The sequence below is a fragment of the Catharus ustulatus genome, chromosome 18 (genome assembly GCF_009819885.2).
Source record: "Catharus ustulatus isolate bCatUst1 chromosome 18, bCatUst1.pri.v2, whole genome shotgun sequence".
Lineage (NCBI taxonomy): Eukaryota > Metazoa > Chordata > Aves > Passeriformes > Turdidae > Catharus > Catharus ustulatus.
The window spans coordinates 12,001,119-12,020,736 of record NC_046238.1 but is presented as its reverse complement, the minus strand read 5'-3'; the positions used below and the strand labels follow the sequence as shown (position 1 = coordinate 12,020,736).

The following is a 19,618-nucleotide window of genomic DNA, read 5'->3' as shown; positions in this document are numbered from 1 at the left end:
CCGCCGCATGCGCGCCGCGGGCCCGCACTAGGCCGCGCTGCCGCCCTTGTCGCTGCCGGCCCGCTCCGCTCCCCGCCGCGATGATGATGATGGCGCTGAGCAAGACCTTCGGGCAGAAGCCCGTCAAGTTCCAGCTGGAGGAGGACGGCGAGTTCTACATGATCGGCTCCGAGGTGTGGCCCGGGCCGAGCCGGGCCGGGGGCTGCGGGGGCTGGGCCGGGCCGGGCCGGGGGCTGGGGGGGCTCGGCCGGGCCGGGGGCTGGGCTGGGCCAGGGCTGCGCGGGCCGGGCCGGGCCGGGGCTGCGGGAGGCTGCGCTTAGGGCGGGCGAGGGGCCTGGAGGAGGAGAAGCCTGGCATGGGGGGAGCGGCCTTCCGGCCCCGCGGGTCCCTGTGCCCCCGGTGGGCGCTGCCCGGGGGCCTCAGCCGTGCTGGGGGGACGGGGGCAGCAGCGCTCCCGTGAGGGCGGCCCCTGGGACCCGCACGGGTACGTGGGGACCGGATCCTGGCCTGGTCGCAGCCTGAGGCCCCGCTCCCCATCACTGGGAATTTCTGTACACGGCTGTTGAGCCGTTCGGGTTGTTTCACATGCTGCGAGGCAGCGAATCGCACACCTGGGCCTTTGGGCCGAAAATCATCCAGTGCAGCTCCTTCTGCCTTGTGCAGAGTGGTCAGCAAACACCGCGGGCGGGGTTTGAGCAGCCCAGTGTCTGTGCTGACACTGTTCTTGCTGAGAGGGTGTTGAGCCTCCCTGACGAAGAGCCTTATTCAAGCTAGAAACACTGGCCCTTTAGCACCAGGGAAACAGCTGAAAACAGGAAAAAGATGTTATAGCAGAAAAGGACTATTGGCTAAGTGTAACTGCCAGCTCTATGGGTTGAGCAGGGACTAAGCACCCCTTGCTCTCTCATGTAAAATGGAGAGTTTGAAAGCAAACTGTAACTGCAGTCAGCTGAGCTGTGAGATTGCCATACCAGGTACATGAAGAAGGGAAAGAGTTGTCTTTTTAATCTACCATTAATTTCTGTCTATTGATGAGCACTGTAGAGTGAAAGATGCAGCTAAAAACTGAGATCAAAAGAGTCTTCTCAAACAAGGAATAAAAACCTCGTGTGGCAGTCTGCCAGTGTCCTGTCAGTCTAAAAATTTGATGTCAGAGTCTTGAAATAGTTGTGTTGTTCAGCAAGGCCTGCTGTAGACCTCAGTACAGGTGAGAATCTTATGCAAGGAAGAAAAGAACTGCTTTACAGATGGTAAGTAAATCTGAAAGAGGAGTATTGGCAGCAATCACATTTTTGATGTTTAAAGGCTTTAAAACAAAATACAAGTCTCTGGGCATTTGCTGTAGTCAAATAATGTCTAGATGATGGGGAGGTTCAAAGTGTCAATAATGTGTCAGAGAGCTGGGATCTGGTTTAGTTTAATTCCAACTGAGCATTGAACATTGATGTGGAAACTGAAGTAAAGAAGGTGTCGGTTGTTCAGAAATACATGCAAATGAATGGAGTGTTGTCCTATTAAATTTCCTATTATGAGAGTTTTTTTGGATCTAGTGAAGTAAGATAGCGCCAGTGAAATAAGTGCTGCTAAAAAATTTGTTTTCTCTATTGCCAGAAAAAATCGTGGTGCTATTTGATGCCAAGCACAGCACAAAAACCCAACAGAAATGCCCCCTTAAGAGGTCCTTCTTGTCATTAAAAAGAGCTGAATTTCTTCCAGCTTCTGCTGAAACCCTCCTGAATGGAATAGCAGGCCACATCTCCTCTTCTCTTCTTGCAGGTGGGAAACTACCTGCGCATGTTTCGGGGTTCCCTGTACAAGAGGTACCCCTCGCTCTGGAGGCGCCTGGCCACGGTGGAAGAAAGGAAGAAGATTGTGGCCTCTTCACATGGTGAGAAGATGAGTAAACATCCCCAGTCATGTTTATGGAACATTTTGCCTTGAAAAACTGTTCCTGGAGATGCAGAAGCTTGTGCACCTTGAGGGCTGTATGAATCACCTCAGATTGCCCCAGTGATGGAGCACCTGCAACGGTGGCACTGGTGGCTCCTGCCTCAGCCTGGCAACAAATATCACCTGATCAAAAACGTTCTGAAATGGAAACATCCATCCTGGAATTCCTGGGGTTGGCTACATTCATCACAAAGCAAAAGCCACATCTCCAAATCAGTACAGTATTTCTGAAGAGATTAATTTTTGTAGACTAAGAGGGGCATCTTTGTCCTTTTCATCAAAGATGTGCATCTTTACTTAACTTTGCTTCTTGCAGGGACTGGATGTTTGTGCCTACCAGAATTTGTGGTGGGTGTGTTGCTACTGATGTGACTGCTACAGGGAGGATGTTGGTATTGTTTTTGTTGAGGGACTAATAGCAAGCAGTTAAATTTCTTAGCAGTGTGACTTCTTGTGCGTTCTGTAGACAAAAGCATAATAAAAATAATGGTTTACTCTGGGCTTATGTCTCTTTCCTCCAAGTATCCTGCTGACCTCTTCCTTTCTTTTTTCCCCAACAGAAAATCAGCGGTCTCACAGTCCCCGAAGATGTAAGTCTCATCTGTGTGTTATTCTTAGCTGTGCTAGAGGAAGAATGTCCACTGTGACCTTTGGTGCTATTGCAATAATATTAATGTCTAATCCTCTTCCTCTGATCTCTCCCTGTGGTCGCCCTAACTGTGCCTCCCTATCCCATGCCTAACTCTTTCTCAGAACCTTAGTAGGACTCTCCAAATGCAGATGGTCTCTGTCCTTCAGCAAGAGCTGTCCTGAGGTCTCTCCCCCTTTCCCAAGTCTTAACAGCTTTTCTATCGATTGTTGCTCTCTATTTCCGACCCTTAAATCCACTGGGTTGTTTGCTGGGCCTTGTAGATAACTACAAGAAGATGAAGCCCAAAGGACACTTGTATCTCTGTTAGTCCCTCCTGCAGTGATGGAGGCTTTGTCACTTTGTAGCCTATTAATGCTACAGTGCTCTGTAGCTCTTTTCTGTGTTAATTATTGCCTCTTTCCTGGTCATAGATCATGGCTATACAACGTTAGCCACTAGCGTGACGCTGCTAAAGGCCTCTGAAGTGGAAGAGATCTTGGATGGAAACGATGAGAAGTACAAGGCAGTGTCTATCAGCACAGAACCTCCTACCTACCTCAGGTAACCAGGGAGGGCCCAGCTCACAAGGGAGCTGCTTGGAAGGTGTCAGCTTGGGCAGGAGGCACAAGGAATGCATAAGCCCAGCTGTTGTGCAGGGGCTGTTTGCCAGTCTGCATTAAGTACTTGCAGTGCTGGTCAAATGGGGATCTCCAAAGTGTAAGGATTGGGTTACTGCCCATATAAAACAGGAAGAGAAATCTAAGTGTTTGATGATACAACTTCTTTTGCAATTACTGCATTCCATCTGTAACAGATGTTTTACAGAACGCTCTCTGCACATACTGCCTTCTGGAAACCTTGCATTTCTCAGCAGTCCTTCTGTAAAGTATAGACAGAAAATCTAAATATGAATGTAGTATTTATAAAGGTGCACCTGGATTCATTTCTGATGGATATTTGTGAGCTGGGGAATGGCCTTCCAGTAGGCTGGTGTGGAACATGAGTTCCTGGTGGAACAGTAATACTGATGGTTCCAGACTAAAATAGCAGGAACTCATAATAGCACTTAAAGCTTAAAATGACACCATTTCTTAAGTAGCAGCACTGGTGCTGAGGGCCTGCAGGTTAACATCCAATCTCCTTCAGAGAACAGAAAGCAAAGAGGAACAACCAGTGGGTGCCCACCCTGCCCAACAGCTCCCATCACTTGGATGCAGTGCCGTGCTCAACAACCATCAACAGGAACCGCATGGGCAGGGATAAGAAGAGAACATTCCCTCTGTGGTAAGACAACTTCCTGCTTCTGGAAAGTGGGATTAGCTACCAAAATAACATGCTGCCAGGAGAGTACTGATGAGTTCATGTAATGTTGTAATTCATCCCCAGCTGACAAAAGACCTACAGGACATTAACTTGGAGGTTCTTAGTTAAATTGTGTGTCTTGAGGCTCTTCAGGAAAATGGTTCATTCTTTTCCTGATGAGTTCTTTCTACTTCTTGCTGATTTGCTGAGCAGTTGTCATTTGAGAAGCCTGCAGACCCTCTTTGTGAAGGACAGGCTGCTGCTCACTGACATGTACCAGTAACTTTGATCTAGTTTATTTGGTGGAAAATGCTGCTGAAGCTCACGACTAACATTTTTTCCATTATAAAAGTTAAGGCAACCAAGAAAAAAATCAAATCCTGGAAAACTTCCTTGTTTCATTTGCAGGAATGTGTTATGATAGATGTAATAAAAGGTGATAAACTGGTATTAGTTACCACAGCCCTGTGAGCTTGCACTGAGGAGTCTGTCTATAGACGGATCAGGGAGTTGGAGTGTGGGGATTGCTTCCAGCAAATGTTGCCTTCCCTCTATGGATGCCAGATGTGTCATATGTGTTGTTGCTCTCCACTTCAGCTTTGATGACCATGACCCAGCAGTGATCCATGAGAATGCATCCCAGCCAGAGGTTCTGGTTCCAATCAGGCTTGATATGGAAATTGATGGGCAGAAACTCCGAGATGCGTTTACGTGGAACATGAATGGTATGTATGTAGCAAGGAGAGTTTCCTGAGGCTGGAGAGATATAGTTGTGTTCATCACCAAATGTCCTTGCCCCATGCAGACAAAGCTTCCAAGCTCTCCCACTTTGGACTGTATTCAGTGCTTTCATCTCTTAGCAAATGCTCTGCAACTTCCATGGGTTGCAGTCATTCTTGGACACATGCAGTCTGAAGAGTTTAAGTGGCAGATTTTCCTGAGCCAGTTCATCAGCTCAGTGGTCTGAGAGTACTCTGTTAGCTGAGGTTAATGGCTGTGGCTTCTGTGGCCACACTGTCTGCACACCATGAAGCAGGTAAAGAAGGCTGTAAGTGCCTGTATCAGTGTGTCTGTCTTTACAGACCTGGTACAAAACACCCTTTTAAAAGCAGAATGCATTTGGGATTCCCTCTGTTGCCTCGCCCTGTGGGATTTTGTGTTCTGTAGGTGTCAGCCATTAATTTCTAAGGAAGTTTACAATGTCCATTTTCTGTAACAGAAAAGCTGATGACCCCAGAAATGTTCTCAGAGATTCTTTGTGATGACCTGGATCTGAATCCTCTGACCTTTGTCCCTGCTATTGCATCTGCCATCCGACAGCAGATCGAGTCCTACCCCACTGACAGCATCCTGGAAGATCAGTCAGACCAACGAGTTATCATTAAGGTAACACAGGAAGAGCTGAACCATTTGGGTTTCTCTGGTTATGTTATGGGGGACTAAGAGTACAAAAGCTTCCCTCAGAGCAAAGGACCTCTTAATTCCTGTCCTCCAGCCAGATTCCGCTTTGTATTGAGAACAGAACCAAGGTGACAGATGAACTATTTCAGTTAAAGCATTGCCTTCCTTTGGAATAGCTGAACCTTGGTGAATTGTCTCCATGCTACTGAAATTAAGAATTCAGTTAAGTAACTCTGCAGAAGCAGGAGTTTCTGTTGTGTTCTCTTCAGGCTCTGCCTCGACAGTTCAATTACCTTGGACAAACCTTTGTGAAAGTGGAATCAAATAACCTATTTCTTCTCTTATCTCCAGCTGAATATCCACGTAGGAAACATCTCCCTCGTAGACCAGTTTGAGTGGGACATGTCAGAGAAGGAGAACTCACCAGAGAAGTTTGCCTTGAAGCTGTGCTCAGAGCTTGGCCTGGGTGGGGAGTTTGTCACTACTATTGCATACAGCATCCGGGGACAGCTGAGCTGGCACCAGAAGACCTATGCCTTCAGGTACTGAGCTGCCACTCCTTGTCTGGCTCTGGGGTGTGTTTGTACTTCATGGGCATTTCCATCAATGGATCTTAAAACAGCTGATCTGATGCAGAAGGTTTTGTGTGAAATTGGTCCTTATGGCTTGCACCTATTCTGTCCATCTTAACAGTTTTTTGTGCTTGTGGCTAAGTATCTTTTTCTGTTGGGTCTAATACATTTCAGGAGCAAATATTGATGAAATGTCAGCTTCTGCTAATTAACAGGGATAGTCCCTCTTCTAATGTAAGGTCATGATGAGCCCCAGATACATTTTTTGTTTTGTTGGCTTTGACTAACTTGAGCCATCCACTGTTTCAAGCTTTGGTTTTTTGAACTTGGACAGATGAAAACTGTACCTCTCTACCCAGGCTGATGTTAGAGGTGGGTTGATCATAGACCCTTCTCACAGCTGGAATGCAGCATTGTCAGGTTTGATTAGTCAGCTTTGTAATTTGTCTCCTAAATGGCTTCCAGTTGTGCTGTGGTGAGTTCCTGCACTGATGTTATCCACAGCACAGTGCTGAGTCTGCAGCTAACAGTCCTTTAATGTACACTCTGATGTTTTGTGACCTCGGGTTGTGGTGGCAGTCAGGGAAGTTTAAGAGTTCAGCAAATGCTGTGTTTGCAGAGGAGGCAATGGTTCTGTTGACCCCACTTTTGTAGGGGTCGGTTCAAGAAAGCAGCACAGGGAAATGAGCCCAGCCCTGTCCTACCTCAGGCAGGGCAGGCAGTAGTTGGAGTGGGAGTAAAGAGGAGCTGGAGGCTGTGGGGAAGAGCTGCTGCCATGAGCTCTCCTCCTTCCTGCTCCATCCATGGTTTCCTGTCTGGTCAGCCTAATGTGAGAAATAGATACTGATCTGCTCTGGTCTAGTTGCTCTTGCACTGGTCTCACTCTGCTTCCTCTGCGTATAGTTTTTATCCTGCCAGTCTTTACAGCAATTGTCTGGTTCTATAGTGATCCCCAGAGTGATCATATTAGCAAATGGAAAGGGACCCTTTAGCACACGTGAATTAAATTGTTAGATTATGTGTCCATCCTGCTGATGTCCCTTGGGAGGTGGAAGGTGGCTTCTGTCTTTCCCTCCACAGTCTTGGACTGATACTTGCAGTTTTGGCTTGGGCTACATCCAGCAACAACAACAACAAAGCAGTGGGTGGGCATTCCTGAGAAGTGATGGGAACTTGCAGGGTGGTAGATGAGAACCTGACACATGTTGTGCTGCAGCACTGTCTGCGTTGTGGCCTGCAGTGAAGTGTCTGTCCCTCCTTCCTGTGCTTCTTGCAGATACCCAAGAAAGTAATCCATGTATTTGTTGGCTCTTGGGAGTGGGGTTCCTTTCTCCCTTTGCTTCTGCTCAGTCACTGGAACTTGCAGCAAGTAAAGTTTTAGTCAGTACTGCCCAGGCTGATGTTAATGCCAGCTTCACACTATTCTCTCTAAAAACATATGTTGGGCCATGGTACCAAAGGGTGCTTCTTTTTTTAGGGATAGTTCAAACAGGCAGATTTCAGGCCTTTTTTAGACTGTGGTAATATTGCAAGGGGGAGAACAAAAACTAAAAAAGAAACCCCAACAGAACAAAGAACATAGACATGAGCTGTTCAGAGAGAAAACACCTAATTGAAACCTCGTTTTTTTTGGTTATAGTACAAGCATATCCTCTCCTTCCCTTTTTTCTTCTAGCAAAGGAGTATTTTTGAAACCTTACAGTGATTAATGATATTTGGGTTCTGTGGTTGGTTAGTTCCTGAATTTCTAAACCACAGGAGTGGTGGTTGCTCCAAATCATTCCATTGATGTAAGGAAAGGGTCTGCTTTAGATGTATCAAAAGAACCTTAATATCTCAGGGGATTGGGGGTTTGAGAAGTCATGTGCCTCTTAATCATCTGAGGGAGAGGTGAAACTGTCTTTTAGTTGATGAAAGCCAGGACACTTTTTTTCAGCTGGGCTGCTTTGTGCAAAACAAGGAAAGCCTGAAGTCCAGTGGCAGGGCAGGACTGGAGGCAGACAAGGAGCTGCTGCCTGTGGGATTTTCAGGGGCAGTGTGTGCTGTGATGTTCCCTCCTGTGTGCTGAGTGTTTGTGGTGGCAGCACCAGTTTTGCCTTTGAGACCTGAGTGATGGCTCAGGTTCTCCCACACACAAACCCACGTGCCTGAGGAGTCACCTTTCCAAAAGATGACATGTTCCTGCTTTGTTGGTGTGCCCCAACACTCCTGCCAGAGGCCAGGAGCCTGAGCAGAGGCAGAGCCTTGCTCTGCTGGGATGCCTGCAGCTGACAGTGCCTTTCAGCCATTCTGGCAGCAGCACTTTCCTCCTCACCAGGAAACAACAATGGAGGAGGAGCTGTCTTACTGTCGAGGTTGAGAGATGAGGAAGGATTTTTCAGTTTCTCTCTGATTCTTTGCTAAAGAAATGTGGTGTCTGAGTTGCCTTGCAGTTAGGTTCTGCATGAGTCCAGCTTTCCATCCCCCATTTAATTCAGTGACTGCTCAGTGTTAAGCACAGTGAGGTAGAGATCATGCTATCACTAACAAAACCCCAGTTATTATCTAATTTTGCCTGGAATGTGTGGCATTCTAGGACTAAGATGAAATTCCTGGCTTTGAGTGTTGTTTAGTGGATGTCAGCAGTGCTTGAAGTAGATTTGATTAAAGCTTCCTCCCTGGATCAGATACCAAAGGCTCTGGATTAATTCTTCATGCTAGCATTAGTCTGAAGGCTTGTTATTTTAGATTATTAGCTTTGATGCAGATGTTGTGTGTTCCCATGATGATTAGCATTTGAGTTCTTTCCTGAGGGAACGAGAGGCTCCCTGTGAGTGCTGAAATCCTGTGTAGGGGTGCATGTCCCTTGGGAGGGGGCCGGATGTGTGTGCACACCTGTCCCAGGGCTCCTCTCACACACACACTTCTGCAGCTCAGCCTGAGCCACTTTTGAGAATTCAAAGCAAACATTTACATTCCGAGGCTCCTCTATATTTATGCTGAGCTTCCGGCTCCACTGTCAATATTTGGGAAGCTACTCTTGGTCAATTCCTGTTGACTTTTACTGAAAAGCAGCTAGTGAAGCAGTAAATATTTTGTGCATGTGATAATACAGCTGGTCAGGGCAGAGGAATCTCTGAGGAACAGATCTTGTGATTTGGGGCACAGCCTGGTGTTTTGTTGCTTGTTAGCCACAGCTTCTGGTTGCAACAGCAGGTCCTAATAGACTGCTCTTGCCAGTGTCAGGATCCCAAGAAAGGCAAACTTTTGCCAGGGAAGAGCTGTCAGGGGTGTGCTAGGCAAAGCAGAGCCAGGAAGTCAGAGCTGCAGAACAGCAAGGCTGGACAGGGAGCCCTGGGAACAGCTCCAAGCTGTGCTGGGAGAAGCATCCCAGACTAATGGTCTGGGCTGAGCTGTGCCTTTTGGGGCTGAACCCTGCCAGCCAGGGATGTAACAGCCTGTGTGGGAGAGAACTGCAGGTCCAGCACAAATCCCTCTCCAGTGGTGGCTGCAGATGGGTGTAGCTGCTTTCCCAGAAACTTCAGGTTCCACAAGGGTGTACCCAGGAGCCTGTGGTGAACTTCAGGGAACCAGACTGCACTGAGCAGAGGGAATGCTGAAGGCTGAAACACTGTAAATGATGCTCTGTTGTCCCTGTGCTTGTGGCCGGGCTGGTGACCCAGGGGAGTGCTCTGATGGGTGTTGCTTTGTCGCCCTGCCCTGCCCTGCCCTGCCCTGCAGCGAGAACCCTTTGCCGACCGTGGAGATCGCAATTCGCAACACGGGGGACGCTGACCAGTGGTGCCCTCTCCTGGAAACCCTCACAGACGCTGAGATGGAGAAGAAGATCAGAGACCAGGACAGAAACACAAGGTACTGCCACTACTTTGGACAGTTCTCTTGGCCTGTCCCTTGACAGAAGTTCAAGCTTTGATGTTTACCTATCCCTACTGAGAGCCAGCTGGCAGGATGTCAGCCTTGCTCACAAAGAAACTTCAGCTTCAAGGTATTCAGCTGTTACCACCTCCCTCTACAAACATCAATATTTCTACCATCTCCTGCTTGCAGCAAAGTTTCCTTTTTTTTTTTTTTAAACCCATTTTAAAATTTTCCTTGGGCTCTTTGCTTGTCCAGGGGATTTTTGTCTGGGAAGGCATGAATCAAACATATTAGAGTTTTGTGCACTGTCATGCTCCCTAGAATCCTGCCACAAAGCTTCCTTTTATGTAAAGTTCAATTTGATGTAGCAGTGGGCAAGCTCCCAGCTCCAGCCTGACTGATGCCAGCCTGTTTGGCAGCACAGGGAGCACTGTGTGGTTCCAGGAGATCTGCCCACCAGAGACCTGCTAAGTGATGTTTGACAAGCAGTTGAGAGCTTGCTACCTACTTGATGAAATTCTTCCTGGCAGATATAAATGAACGGCTCCAAAAGTTACACTGTAACAATGGAAACAGTAAATATACTGGCTCAGCTCTTTCCCAGGAAGTTTTTTTAACTGCTGATTAACAGTAGCACGGTCATTTTGTATATCAGCTATGGCTGACTGAAGAGTTTACAGTAGCAGTTGGTTCTATCCAAATCAAAGAACAGAAGTGCCCTAACAGCTGTTAGTGAAAATAGTGTCTTTGCCTTATCAACTCAGGTGACTGAGTTCTGTCTAGGAATAAAGCTGTCTACAAGGCTGACAAAGCTGTGGCAGCCTCCCCAGATCACTGCTTGGGTAAGACCTGCCATGGCTGTACCATGCACTAACTGTGCCTCTCTCTCTCCCGCAGGCGCATGAGACGTTTGGCCAATACTGCTCCAGCCTGGTAACCTTCCTGTGTGACACTGGTGCTCTTCCTACAGACTTTATCCCTAGTCCTCTCCCCAGATGGATCTAGAATTGGCAGGGGTCTTTCTGTCTCTGAAGGGGACATACATTCCACTTGCCACAAGTTCCCAGTACTGCTGATGTCTGCCCCCACCCCCTCCAGCCCAATGCCACGTTCCAAGAACGCTGTGGGAGCAGCGTGACCTAGCTGAGACCTGTGGCAGGGGTTGGAGCCCTTATATGCCTGTGTGTGGACAGTGTAAAGATTCTTTTGTATAGGTGCAATGTGCACTATTAGGACAACTTTTTAAATAAAAGGAATGCATACAATGTAGGTTGAGTTCAGTAAGTTTGAATGAAAAGTGACTCTCAGCATGTTTTGTGCTGTTCTGGTAACTGAGCAGTGCCAGGGTCTAATACTAATGCTTTTGAGTAGAGGGCTGAACACTCACATGCATTCAGTTTTCCTGAGTGCTTTACTTCAACAGGTAAAACAGCCCAAAACCTTTTGGTGCAGGGGAAAGTGAGAAAGAGACTTAGAACAAGGAGCAGGAAACAATTCCCTAAGGACTGGTCTGTTAGAGACTTGGAACAGTCTGTAGTGAACTCAGGGAGGTGTTCAGCTGGTTTACTCAGCAAGGCAGAACAGTTTAACTGAAATCACAGACTTAAGAGTCATTTCTGTCAGATGTCAGCCTGGTGTGTGGTGAACCCTGTATTTTGATGAAGACTGCATCTGGAAAACAGCACAGTCTGTGCACTGGTACAGCAGGTAAAGCCTCCAGTCACTGAGACTGAAAGCTCTCTGCAGCCAGTGCCTTTGCTGTGGTGACTGTCAGCACACAGCAGTGCCAGCTGCAGTGCACAGAGCACTCAAAGCAAAGTGGGTGTCATGCAGTGTCCTTAGCACTGCAACCTGAAAAACAACCTGTCTTTCTAAAAACAGAATCCATTGAAGTGAGATTTAAAGAAAAATCCAAGCTTGCTTACAAGCTAATTAGAAATCTGTCTTGCTGTTGAGGTACCCCATCTCTTTGATAGAGTTCCTACCATTCACTGCCAGAACTGATGAGTGTTGCAAGCAAGGCAGATTTTGCTGGCACCCTGACAGCTATGTTCAGGCCTTTATGATAAAGCCATAGGTTTTATGATCCTTGCTGATCCACCCACCCTGCTAGCACAGTCAAAAAAACACTTTCTGGCCTTAATTTATCATGTTTAGATTTGAGTAATAACAGAGACAGTTCTAACTCCTGGGTGGGAGGGAACTTTTTCCAGATGTTAGTCTGCAGAAACTGAAAGCCTTGCAATTTAGTAATAATATTATTAAGTCTTATCCTAGGCTCCTGTGCCAGAGTGGTACTTCATGTGTTACCTCATATTAGAGAGGTTGAAAGGTTATTTGAGCAAGTAAGACAAAACTGGGATTGCTGCTGCATCTTAGCCTCCTATATAAAACATGGTTTGGCCCGTGGATATAAAAACGCCAAGCCCTCTTAAGAACACTTCAGCCTTCCTTTGTTATATGACCACAGACTTCTGACAGCAGTCTCTTCAGGGAATTCAACTAAAATATGTGTGAAACTGCTGTAGCCTTAAATTAGCATCTGTGGTGCAGTTTTTTTAATTGCTGTGAAGTTTGTGATTTCTAACCCTCAAGTTCACAGTGAGGTACAGGCACACAAGGACTGCAGCACCTCTCTGCTTCTCAAGGCCAGAGAGGCTGTACAAATTGAAGCAGCCAGGAACAAAGATGGGAACTTCAGCCAGCTTTCTTTATGTAGCATTAGGACTCTGAGTAACAGCCAGGGCCAGCTTTCTTGCTCTATAATCACAATTCCTTGGGTTAATCTGGTACCCTGCCTAAAAGCATAGCCCAACCTTTACATTTCAGGCCTCATCTCAGGCAATTTAAAACAGAACATCTGCAGACTTCAAAGACAAACTCCTGGGAGGGGGACTGGAACTCCAGCTCTGTTAGCATCAGGTTATGAGCCAAGCACCCAGCAAGTCACTTGCTGAGTCTGACACTGCTCAGCCCCTACACCTTGTATCTTCTAGAACAAATTACCATCTGGACAGGCCTCTCATCCTCTTTACAGAGGGAAGCATAAGTGTAGAAGAGCTTGTTCAAATCAGGTTTGATTTTTGATGAAGTGTTTTATTGGAAGACCACAGTGGCAGGTTTGGGGTGGGTGGGTTGTGTGTCTGCTTCATCAGATGCTGGTTACTCACATTTCATAGTTTTCAGATGGTTTACAAGTCTGAGCAGCCAGCACTGCTAGGAGTGAGCTGTTGTAGATAAAATGTGTATAGACTCAAGACTTTGAGGTCAGGTACAAGCACAGTGTGTGCTATGTTTGCAAGAATCATCAGATCCATTTCATACAGGTATCAGGGTAGGGACCACCTTGTTTAGTTTTCCCCTGAAACTCAACTGAAAAATTGAACAAGAGTGGAATTGCACTCAGGTGCAGACAATCTTTATTACCAGTGTTAAGTGCTGCTTCCAGCCCCTGCCTGGATCTAGTGTCCAGCTCAGTCCCTTTGCCCTTTCCCAGGCACCCTTTATCCAATTAGACATCCCCCATACTCCTCAGCCCTGCTGAGAGAAGAGGGAAAGGACATCTTCCTGCTAGCCTGAATTTTGCCTTGCCCACCAGAAAAGAAAATCTCAAACCTGGCAGTTTTGAGCAAATTCCTGATGAATTCCTACCTCTGCCTCTGGCAGAAATGGACACACAACTGAAAAATAAAGACTTTAATGTAAAGACTCTTTGGAAATAACCACCAGAAAAGGAGTGGGGGATATAAAGGAAAGAAAGAGGCTGAGCTGCATTCTACCATGGGACAGAACTACTTCACTGAAAGCCCACAAAGAGGTCCCACAACAGTGAGGGCCAGGTGCGTGAGTCTTTGTAGAGAGGGCAAGAGTGACCTGGCACACAGCAAGTCATTAATAGCAGGAGAAGGATGAACTGGTTCAACACCCCATTTGGTACTTATTCCACACCAGGTAACTGAGGAGCCATCACAGCTTCAGCCCCTGGCCCTAGAACAGCTCTGTAAAGCATTCAGCAGTTCTTGTGTGCAAAGCTCTGTGGATCCACTTTGTACAAGGGGAAGATGGGTTACCCACACAAACAGCGACACACTACACATCAGAATGGCAACTGGTGTTATTCCAGTAGGATCTCTGGGCCACAGCAAAAGTCCAGCCAGAAGAGAGGACTCTGGCTACATGAAGAAGTCCCCCATGTTACTGTGGGTGCTGCTGCTCGTTCTGGTCTTGGTCTCTAGGCTGGTGTTCTGGACGATCCTCAGGGAGAGGGTTGTAATTGGGATCCTCTTCAGGTGTGTCAAAAACCATCTTCCTGGCAAGGGACATGCCCATCCCACCAGGCATGCAGGTTAGGAAACTGAGCTGAGGATGACAAACCCCCAGCCCTCCTAGGAACACCCTGGCCCTCTGTGGGGCTTGGCTGGCAGCCACAGCCACTGGCCCATTGACCATCACCCACCATTCTTTTGCTCAGCTCAACACACAGTGATGACAGTACCTCCTTCCTTCTTCACTGGGCCAGATGAGATTGTCAGTGCACAAGGCAGAACATATTCTGCTTTCTTAAACTACAGAAATACATCAGAAAAAATCCTGCCTCCATCCAGCATTTCCACAAGCAGTAAGCAGACTCTAGCTCTACTAGCAAAGCTGCAGGTAGCAGCAGCTGCTGTGTGGGCCCTGTACATGTTTATATAATTTGCAAATAATACAGCAAGGGCATGACCTGTGGAGCTGAGGTGCTGTCAGCAGGCCTCTTATGGCCACAGTTTGGTATGGAAGTGATCAGGTTGAGAAAGCCCACAGTAAAGCCCAGAAAGAATCAACCTTACTTACAGAAAGCTAGGGGTTAACAGCAACTTCTTTCCTCCTGGCTGGTTGGGGAAAACATCTTCCAAGAAATAATAGATATGGCCCACTGCAATCCCTGGGGAGAGATGCCACCAAGGTCAGGCACAGCTGTGACTCCTTTGCCAGCTGAACCAGAACTACTACAGACCCCTCAGTGTGTGCCCACATCCAGCTCCCTCCAGAGCCAGGGATGCTGCAGTTTGCTGTGATCAGCACACAGGGAGCCCATTAGCCTGGGGGCAGCATCACACACCCAGACCAGACACAGCAGTGTCAGAGCTCACCACACCCAGCTTCATTCCCTGGGACAGACACACCAAAAAGCAGGTCATAAAGCAAAAACTCAGGGCTGAGCCCAGCCAGCTCACTTTAGAAAACCCAACATCTTAGGGCAGGTGGCACCAAGGAAAGGTGCCAGTGTCCCATTAGCAGCTATGAGAAAGTGCTGTGGCTGCAAGGTGCCCTTGTTCCCATCACCCACCAGCTTTGACTTACCCAGCAAATCAATGATGATGGAGTTGCCTAGCAGCAGAGAGAATCCCATCAGGACCCAGGGCAGGAAGGGGGCTTGGAAGTTAAGAAGCCCAAAAAAGTTCATGCGGATGTAAGGGTTCCTGCGACTCCATACGTACACCAGCATGATGGTGAAAGCCTGGCCCAGGAAAAACAGGCTGGCAAAGAGTCCAAACAGCTGGGAGCTAGCGAGTCAAGGAAAACCCAGCCACCCTGTGCACCACCTCCAGGCAGCACAGGGTGCTTTGGCACAGCAAACCCAAACTAGAGGCAGCTGATCACAGCATTCCAACACATTGCCCATGTCACCAAACCTTTCCTGGCTGAGATATACTGACCACCACTGCCCCACACATCTCCCTCCATGCCACCCCACAACAAGACACTCTGAAATGCACATGGAGGTTGCTCACTTCTTAAGCTGATGTCTACAATCACCAGAGAGCTCCACAGTCACCTTTGAAAAATGAACATCAAAATTACCTTCAAAGAAGACCATTCACAGTCTTACAGCACTCGGGACAGTAGTACATCTTAACAACTAGCTCACATCCAGTACCCAGAACAGAAGAAGTTCAGCAGTGAGATGACTCTTGGAATTAACAGTCTTCTTCAGAGCACAAGGAGGCAGAGAGAGGCAAAAATTTCCCCTGTCCATTGTTGTAGCTGGACTCCAAATCCACCTCTGGCCAAGCACGTGGCTGCTGCAGCCACCTGTATTCCAATGGCTCACACAGCTTCATGCAGAGCTTCCTGGGGACAGCAGTGCTCTGAGCCCTCTGCATAAGACAGCAGAAGATATTCAGAGAAGATTTATGCTTGGGAGGGAAAGAAATTTCACCATCAGATTACTGTGTTGTGAAAAGAACTTGAGCTGTGTGATGGCACCTGCAGCTACTGACAGACAGCAAGCTCTGGGCTGACACTGCCTGATGTGCTGACAACAGAGTGTGTGGGAACCTGCTCCTTGTCCTCGAGGGTCCAGTCCTTGCCTTTGTCCTGAGCCAGGCTGCACTCACCAGAGCTCAGTCAGTGGCCCTGTCACAGCTGGACAGGTTCTTGCAGCAGAACACGTGGCCTCCTTTCAGGCTGAGCTTCCTGAGCACTCTGCCACGTGTCCTCTTCAGGCATGAGGCAGCCCAGCCCCTTGCCAGGGGATCAGCATCCCTGCAGACAGCAGCACAATCACAGGCAGCTCTTCTCTCCTCTAAGGATACTGGATGAGGCACAGGCCAAGCCAAGGGTGGGAAGGATGAGGAGCACAAGCTGTGCCATACAGCCAGAAGCTGCCCCTGCACCACATGCTCAGCATGAGCCTGGCAGGCCTGGGGCACAAGGCCCTGAGGCACCAAGAAGGTTCATAAAGCAGCTGTGCTGCCCAGCAGACAGGTACCTGCTCCACAGCACAACCAGAGGTAGCAGACAAGCCCTACACTATCCACAGCATCTCAGGAGACACCCACAAGCCTCAACAACTCAAAAGGATACTGTCATGAGAAACCCTCCAAAGAGGAACATGAAGACAAAGTCAGCCGTCCTTCCACGGAAGGAGCCTTCTTCTAGCATGCGGCAGTACCTGTACCTGAGAGCAGGAGACAAGGGAGGGGTTGCAGTATAGGAAATTAACAGCTGGCCCACAGACATTAACTGTTCCCCACAGCAGCACTTCCCAGGAAACAAGCTGCTGCAAGCTATTGCATCCAGGAGGCTCAGGCAGGTGTGCAAACCCACAGCAGAACAGTGCAAACTTCACCTCACACCACTGACCCCATGGCAAGAGAGAGGCACCTGCTGTGCTTCAGCCAGAGCTCACCCCAGGAATGGGCACTGCTCTCCAGCAAGAGCCACAGCAGCAGCAGTGCCAGCTTCCCCCTTGGCAGGGGCACAGATGGAGGGGCAGGAGGGGCATGGCTGCAATTGAAAAGAGCCAAGGGAAGAACCCACAGCCCTAGAGTGCTGCCAAGACAAGCCATGCTGGGCAGGAAGATGGATGGGGGGAGTTGCCTCTAAGCCAAAATGGGAGCAGAGAACTTCACTGAGATCAAAGGATACAGAAATATCATGTTGAAAAAGAAACTGAATCCCAGGGGCCCAAAAAATAGGAAGTTGGTGATCAGCCTCCATATCTGAAAGAGAAGAGAGAGGAGAGAGAAAAGGAGGTGGACAGAGGTCTCTCTCATCACATGTAGAGCAGCCCATCCCAGTGTCCCCAGGGAATGCTCAGTCATGCACCTGTCCCTTCAGATCCACCCCAGGACACCAGACAGCTGCTCCACCCTCTAGCGGGACCTCCTCACACATACTCTGATACATCAGAGTACCTCACCTTTCCAGGTACAGAAAAGACTTCTCTACTTTTCTGGAGAAGACAAACAGCCACAATTCAGCAGCCAGAGCCAAACCAATTACTTTTCACGCCTCTCTACCGCAAAGCCCTCTCCCTCCACCCCAGAGCAGCTGCCACACACGGCGTAACAGAGGAGGCAGAGACGGGTTCTGAGCCAAGGAAAAAGGAGATGCCAAGATGGTGTGTGGCAGGGGAAGGCTGAAAGAGCGGTGTCCCCGCAGGTGCCCGTGACACTGCGGTGCTGAGGCAGCCCCAGCAGCCAGGGCAGGCTGGAGCCGAGGGAAAGGAGCCCCTGGCATGACACAGCACCGCCCGGCCACCCCGGGGACACCCCGGGCTGTCACACCCACCCCCCAGGGAACGGGCACAGCCCCAGGCCCGAGCAAGGCCTCACCTGGAATTTCCTGAAGATGAGGTCGGGGTTGAAGTACAGCTGGAAGGGGGTGATGAACTCCAGCTGCTGTGGGAGACAGGCACAGCAGCTGCCATCACCCGCTGCCCTCGGCCAGCCCCGGCTCCCGGCTCCCGCCCCGCAGCCCCCCGGGGCCCGGCCCCCCGCCCCGGCCCCCGCTCACCACGGCGGCGGTGGTGAGCACGCAGGCGGTGGTGTAGGCGCGGGTCACGGCCGGCATGCCCAGGTACTCCTGCGCGAAGCCCTGGTACGCCATGGCCGCTCCGCTCCGCCCGCCCGACGCGGCGCCTTTAACGCCCCCCCCGCGCCGCCGCACGCCCCGCCCCCGCGGGCAGCGCCCGGCCAATCCCCGCGCGACAGGCGGCGCGCGCCGGCCAATGGGAGCGCGCCTCATGGCCCCGGCCCGCGGCCGCCGCCAACCCGCAGCGCGAGAGGGGAGGGCGGGGCACGCGGGAGGGGGCGGGAACCGGCGGGGCGGGACGGCTGGGACGGGGAGCGGGAACGGGAACGGGACAGGGACAGCGACAGGGACTGGGATAGGGACAGGGACAGCCACAGGGACAGCGATGACAAGGACAGCGACAGGGACTGGGACAGTGACAGGGATGACAGCGACAGGGACAGCAACAGGGACTGGGACAGGGATGACAGGGACAGCGACAGGGGCTGGGACAGGGATGACTGGGACAGGGACAGAGACTGGGACAGGGATGACAGGAACAGGGACAGCGACAGGGACATCAACGGAGACTGGGACAGGGATGGCAGGGACCGGGACAGCGACAGGGACAGCAACAGAGACTGGGACTGGGATGACAGGGACCAGGACAGCGACAGGGACAGCGACAGGGACATCAACAGAGACTGGGACAGGGATGACAGGGACCGGGACAGCGACAGGGACTGGGACAGGGACGACTGGGACAGTGGATGACAGGGACAGCAACAGCGACTGGGACAGTGATGACAGGGACAGGGACAGGGACAGTGACCTGCCCGGCCGGGGTCTCAGCGCGGTGTCCCCGCTGGCTCGGACGGAGGGGACCCGCGGGGCCGGGAGAACCGGGCGGTGCCGGGTGTGCTCCGCTTGCCTCGCTGGTCAGAAGGGTCTCGCATTCACCAAGGCACAAAGCGCTTGGGGGTTTCAGTAATTCCTGCTGGGACTCTCCTGCCTCCCGGGCGAGCAGCGGGCGCGTCCCCAGCTGAGCGGGATCCGGGCTGTCCGGGGGGCTGGAAGGAGCCGAGCGATGTGCGGGGGCAGCGGGGCGGGGGCAGCGGCCCAGCCCTGCGGAGGGAGCAGGGTTTGGTTTGTGCTGCCCGCCTGTCCCGCACACACCGCTCCTGGGCCGGGGCTGGCACCGATCTCCAGAAACACGGCATCCCTCACTCTGCTCACTGCGCTTCCCAGACCTGCCTGCCCTGCTCAGGTCTGACGTTACTCAGACGAGGAATGGGGCTGGTATTGGGTTTGTGCTGGAGAGGGTTAAGCTGTCATCAGTGTCTTAATGAACCCGGAGATTTCCCTTTAAACTCCCAGTTAATGGGAAATGAAATTACCGAGGGGGAAGGGAGTCTTTGTGTCCTTCACCACCTCCACCCTGACTGCCTTTGATGAAATACAAAACCCAGATGGAAGATGACAGGCTATGAGGGTAAAACGACATAAAGGGGCAGAGAGCGGAGAAGAGAGCAGTGGGGTCTGTCAGAGCAGAGAATGGGCTCCTGAGTGCCCTGGGCATGCAGTGCTGACAGCACCTCTGCTGTGGCTGGGCAGAAGGAGGAGC

General features: G+C 50.2%; 2 protein-coding genes across 3 annotated transcripts; one reads left to right on the top strand and one right to left on the bottom strand.

Moving 5' to 3' along the window:
* The first annotated feature begins 10 nt into the window (after positions 1–10).
* SMARCB1 (SWI/SNF related, matrix associated, actin dependent regulator of chromatin, subfamily b, member 1) lies at positions 11–10,983 on the top strand. Its single transcript, XM_033075753.1, has 10 exons — positions 11–173; positions 1,777–1,888; positions 2,511–2,540; positions 3,013–3,142; positions 3,728–3,865; positions 4,481–4,608; positions 5,103–5,269; positions 5,636–5,826; positions 9,577–9,708; positions 10,612–10,983. The coding sequence occupies exons 1-10, from the start codon at positions 81–83 to the stop codon at positions 10,649–10,651; spliced, it is 1,161 nt and encodes a 386-aa protein (XP_032931644.1). The 5' UTR covers positions 11–80; the 3' UTR covers positions 10,652–10,983.
* Positions 10,984–13,395: 2,412 nt separating this feature from the next.
* Positions 13,396–18,123, bottom strand: LOC117004715 (derlin-2-like). Of its 2 annotated transcripts, none has more exons than XM_033075754.2 (7): positions 17,998–18,123; positions 17,817–17,882; positions 17,128–17,201; positions 16,564–16,657; positions 15,058–15,253; positions 14,548–14,638; positions 13,396–14,023 (listed from the first exon to the last, which is right to left on the bottom strand). In XM_033075754.2, exons 1-7 carry the CDS (start codon positions 18,088–18,090, stop codon positions 13,909–13,911), a joined length of 729 nt encoding a protein of 242 aa, XP_032931645.1. In that variant the 5' UTR covers positions 18,091–18,123; the 3' UTR covers positions 13,396–13,908. The 2 variants fall into 2 exon arrangements, with proteins under 2 accessions (XP_032931645.1, XP_032931646.1); XM_033075755.2 differs by having other exon boundaries at positions 17,817–17,879.
* Between the last annotated feature and the right edge of the window lie 1,495 nt (positions 18,124–19,618).

Bases quoted from the DNA above. Each gene is read 5' to 3' on its own strand.
- SMARCB1 (XM_033075753.1), top strand. From the start codon at position 81: ATGATGATGATGGCGCTGAGCAAGACCTTCGGGCAGAAGCCCGTCAAG. The intron at 3,143-3,727 runs GTAACCAGGGAG...AATCTCCTTCAG, and splicing joins GAACCTCCTACCTACCTCAG to AGAACAGAAAGCAAAGAGGA. The intron at 9,709-10,611 runs GTACTGCCACTA...TCTCTCCCGCAG, and splicing joins GACCAGGACAGAAACACAAG to GCGCATGAGACGTTTGGCCA.
- LOC117004715 (XM_033075754.2), bottom strand. From the start codon at position 18,090: ATGGCGTACCAGGGCTTCGCGCAGGAGTACCTGGGCATGCCGGCCGTG. The intron at 16,658-17,127 runs GTATCCTTTGAT...TCCTGCTCTCAG, and splicing joins TTTTTCAACATGATATTTCT to GTACAGGTACTGCCGCATGC. The intron at 15,254-16,563 runs GTATCCTTTTGA...GCTAGCTCCCAG, and splicing joins TTGGAGGGTTTCTCATGACA to CTGTTTGGACTCTTTGCCAG.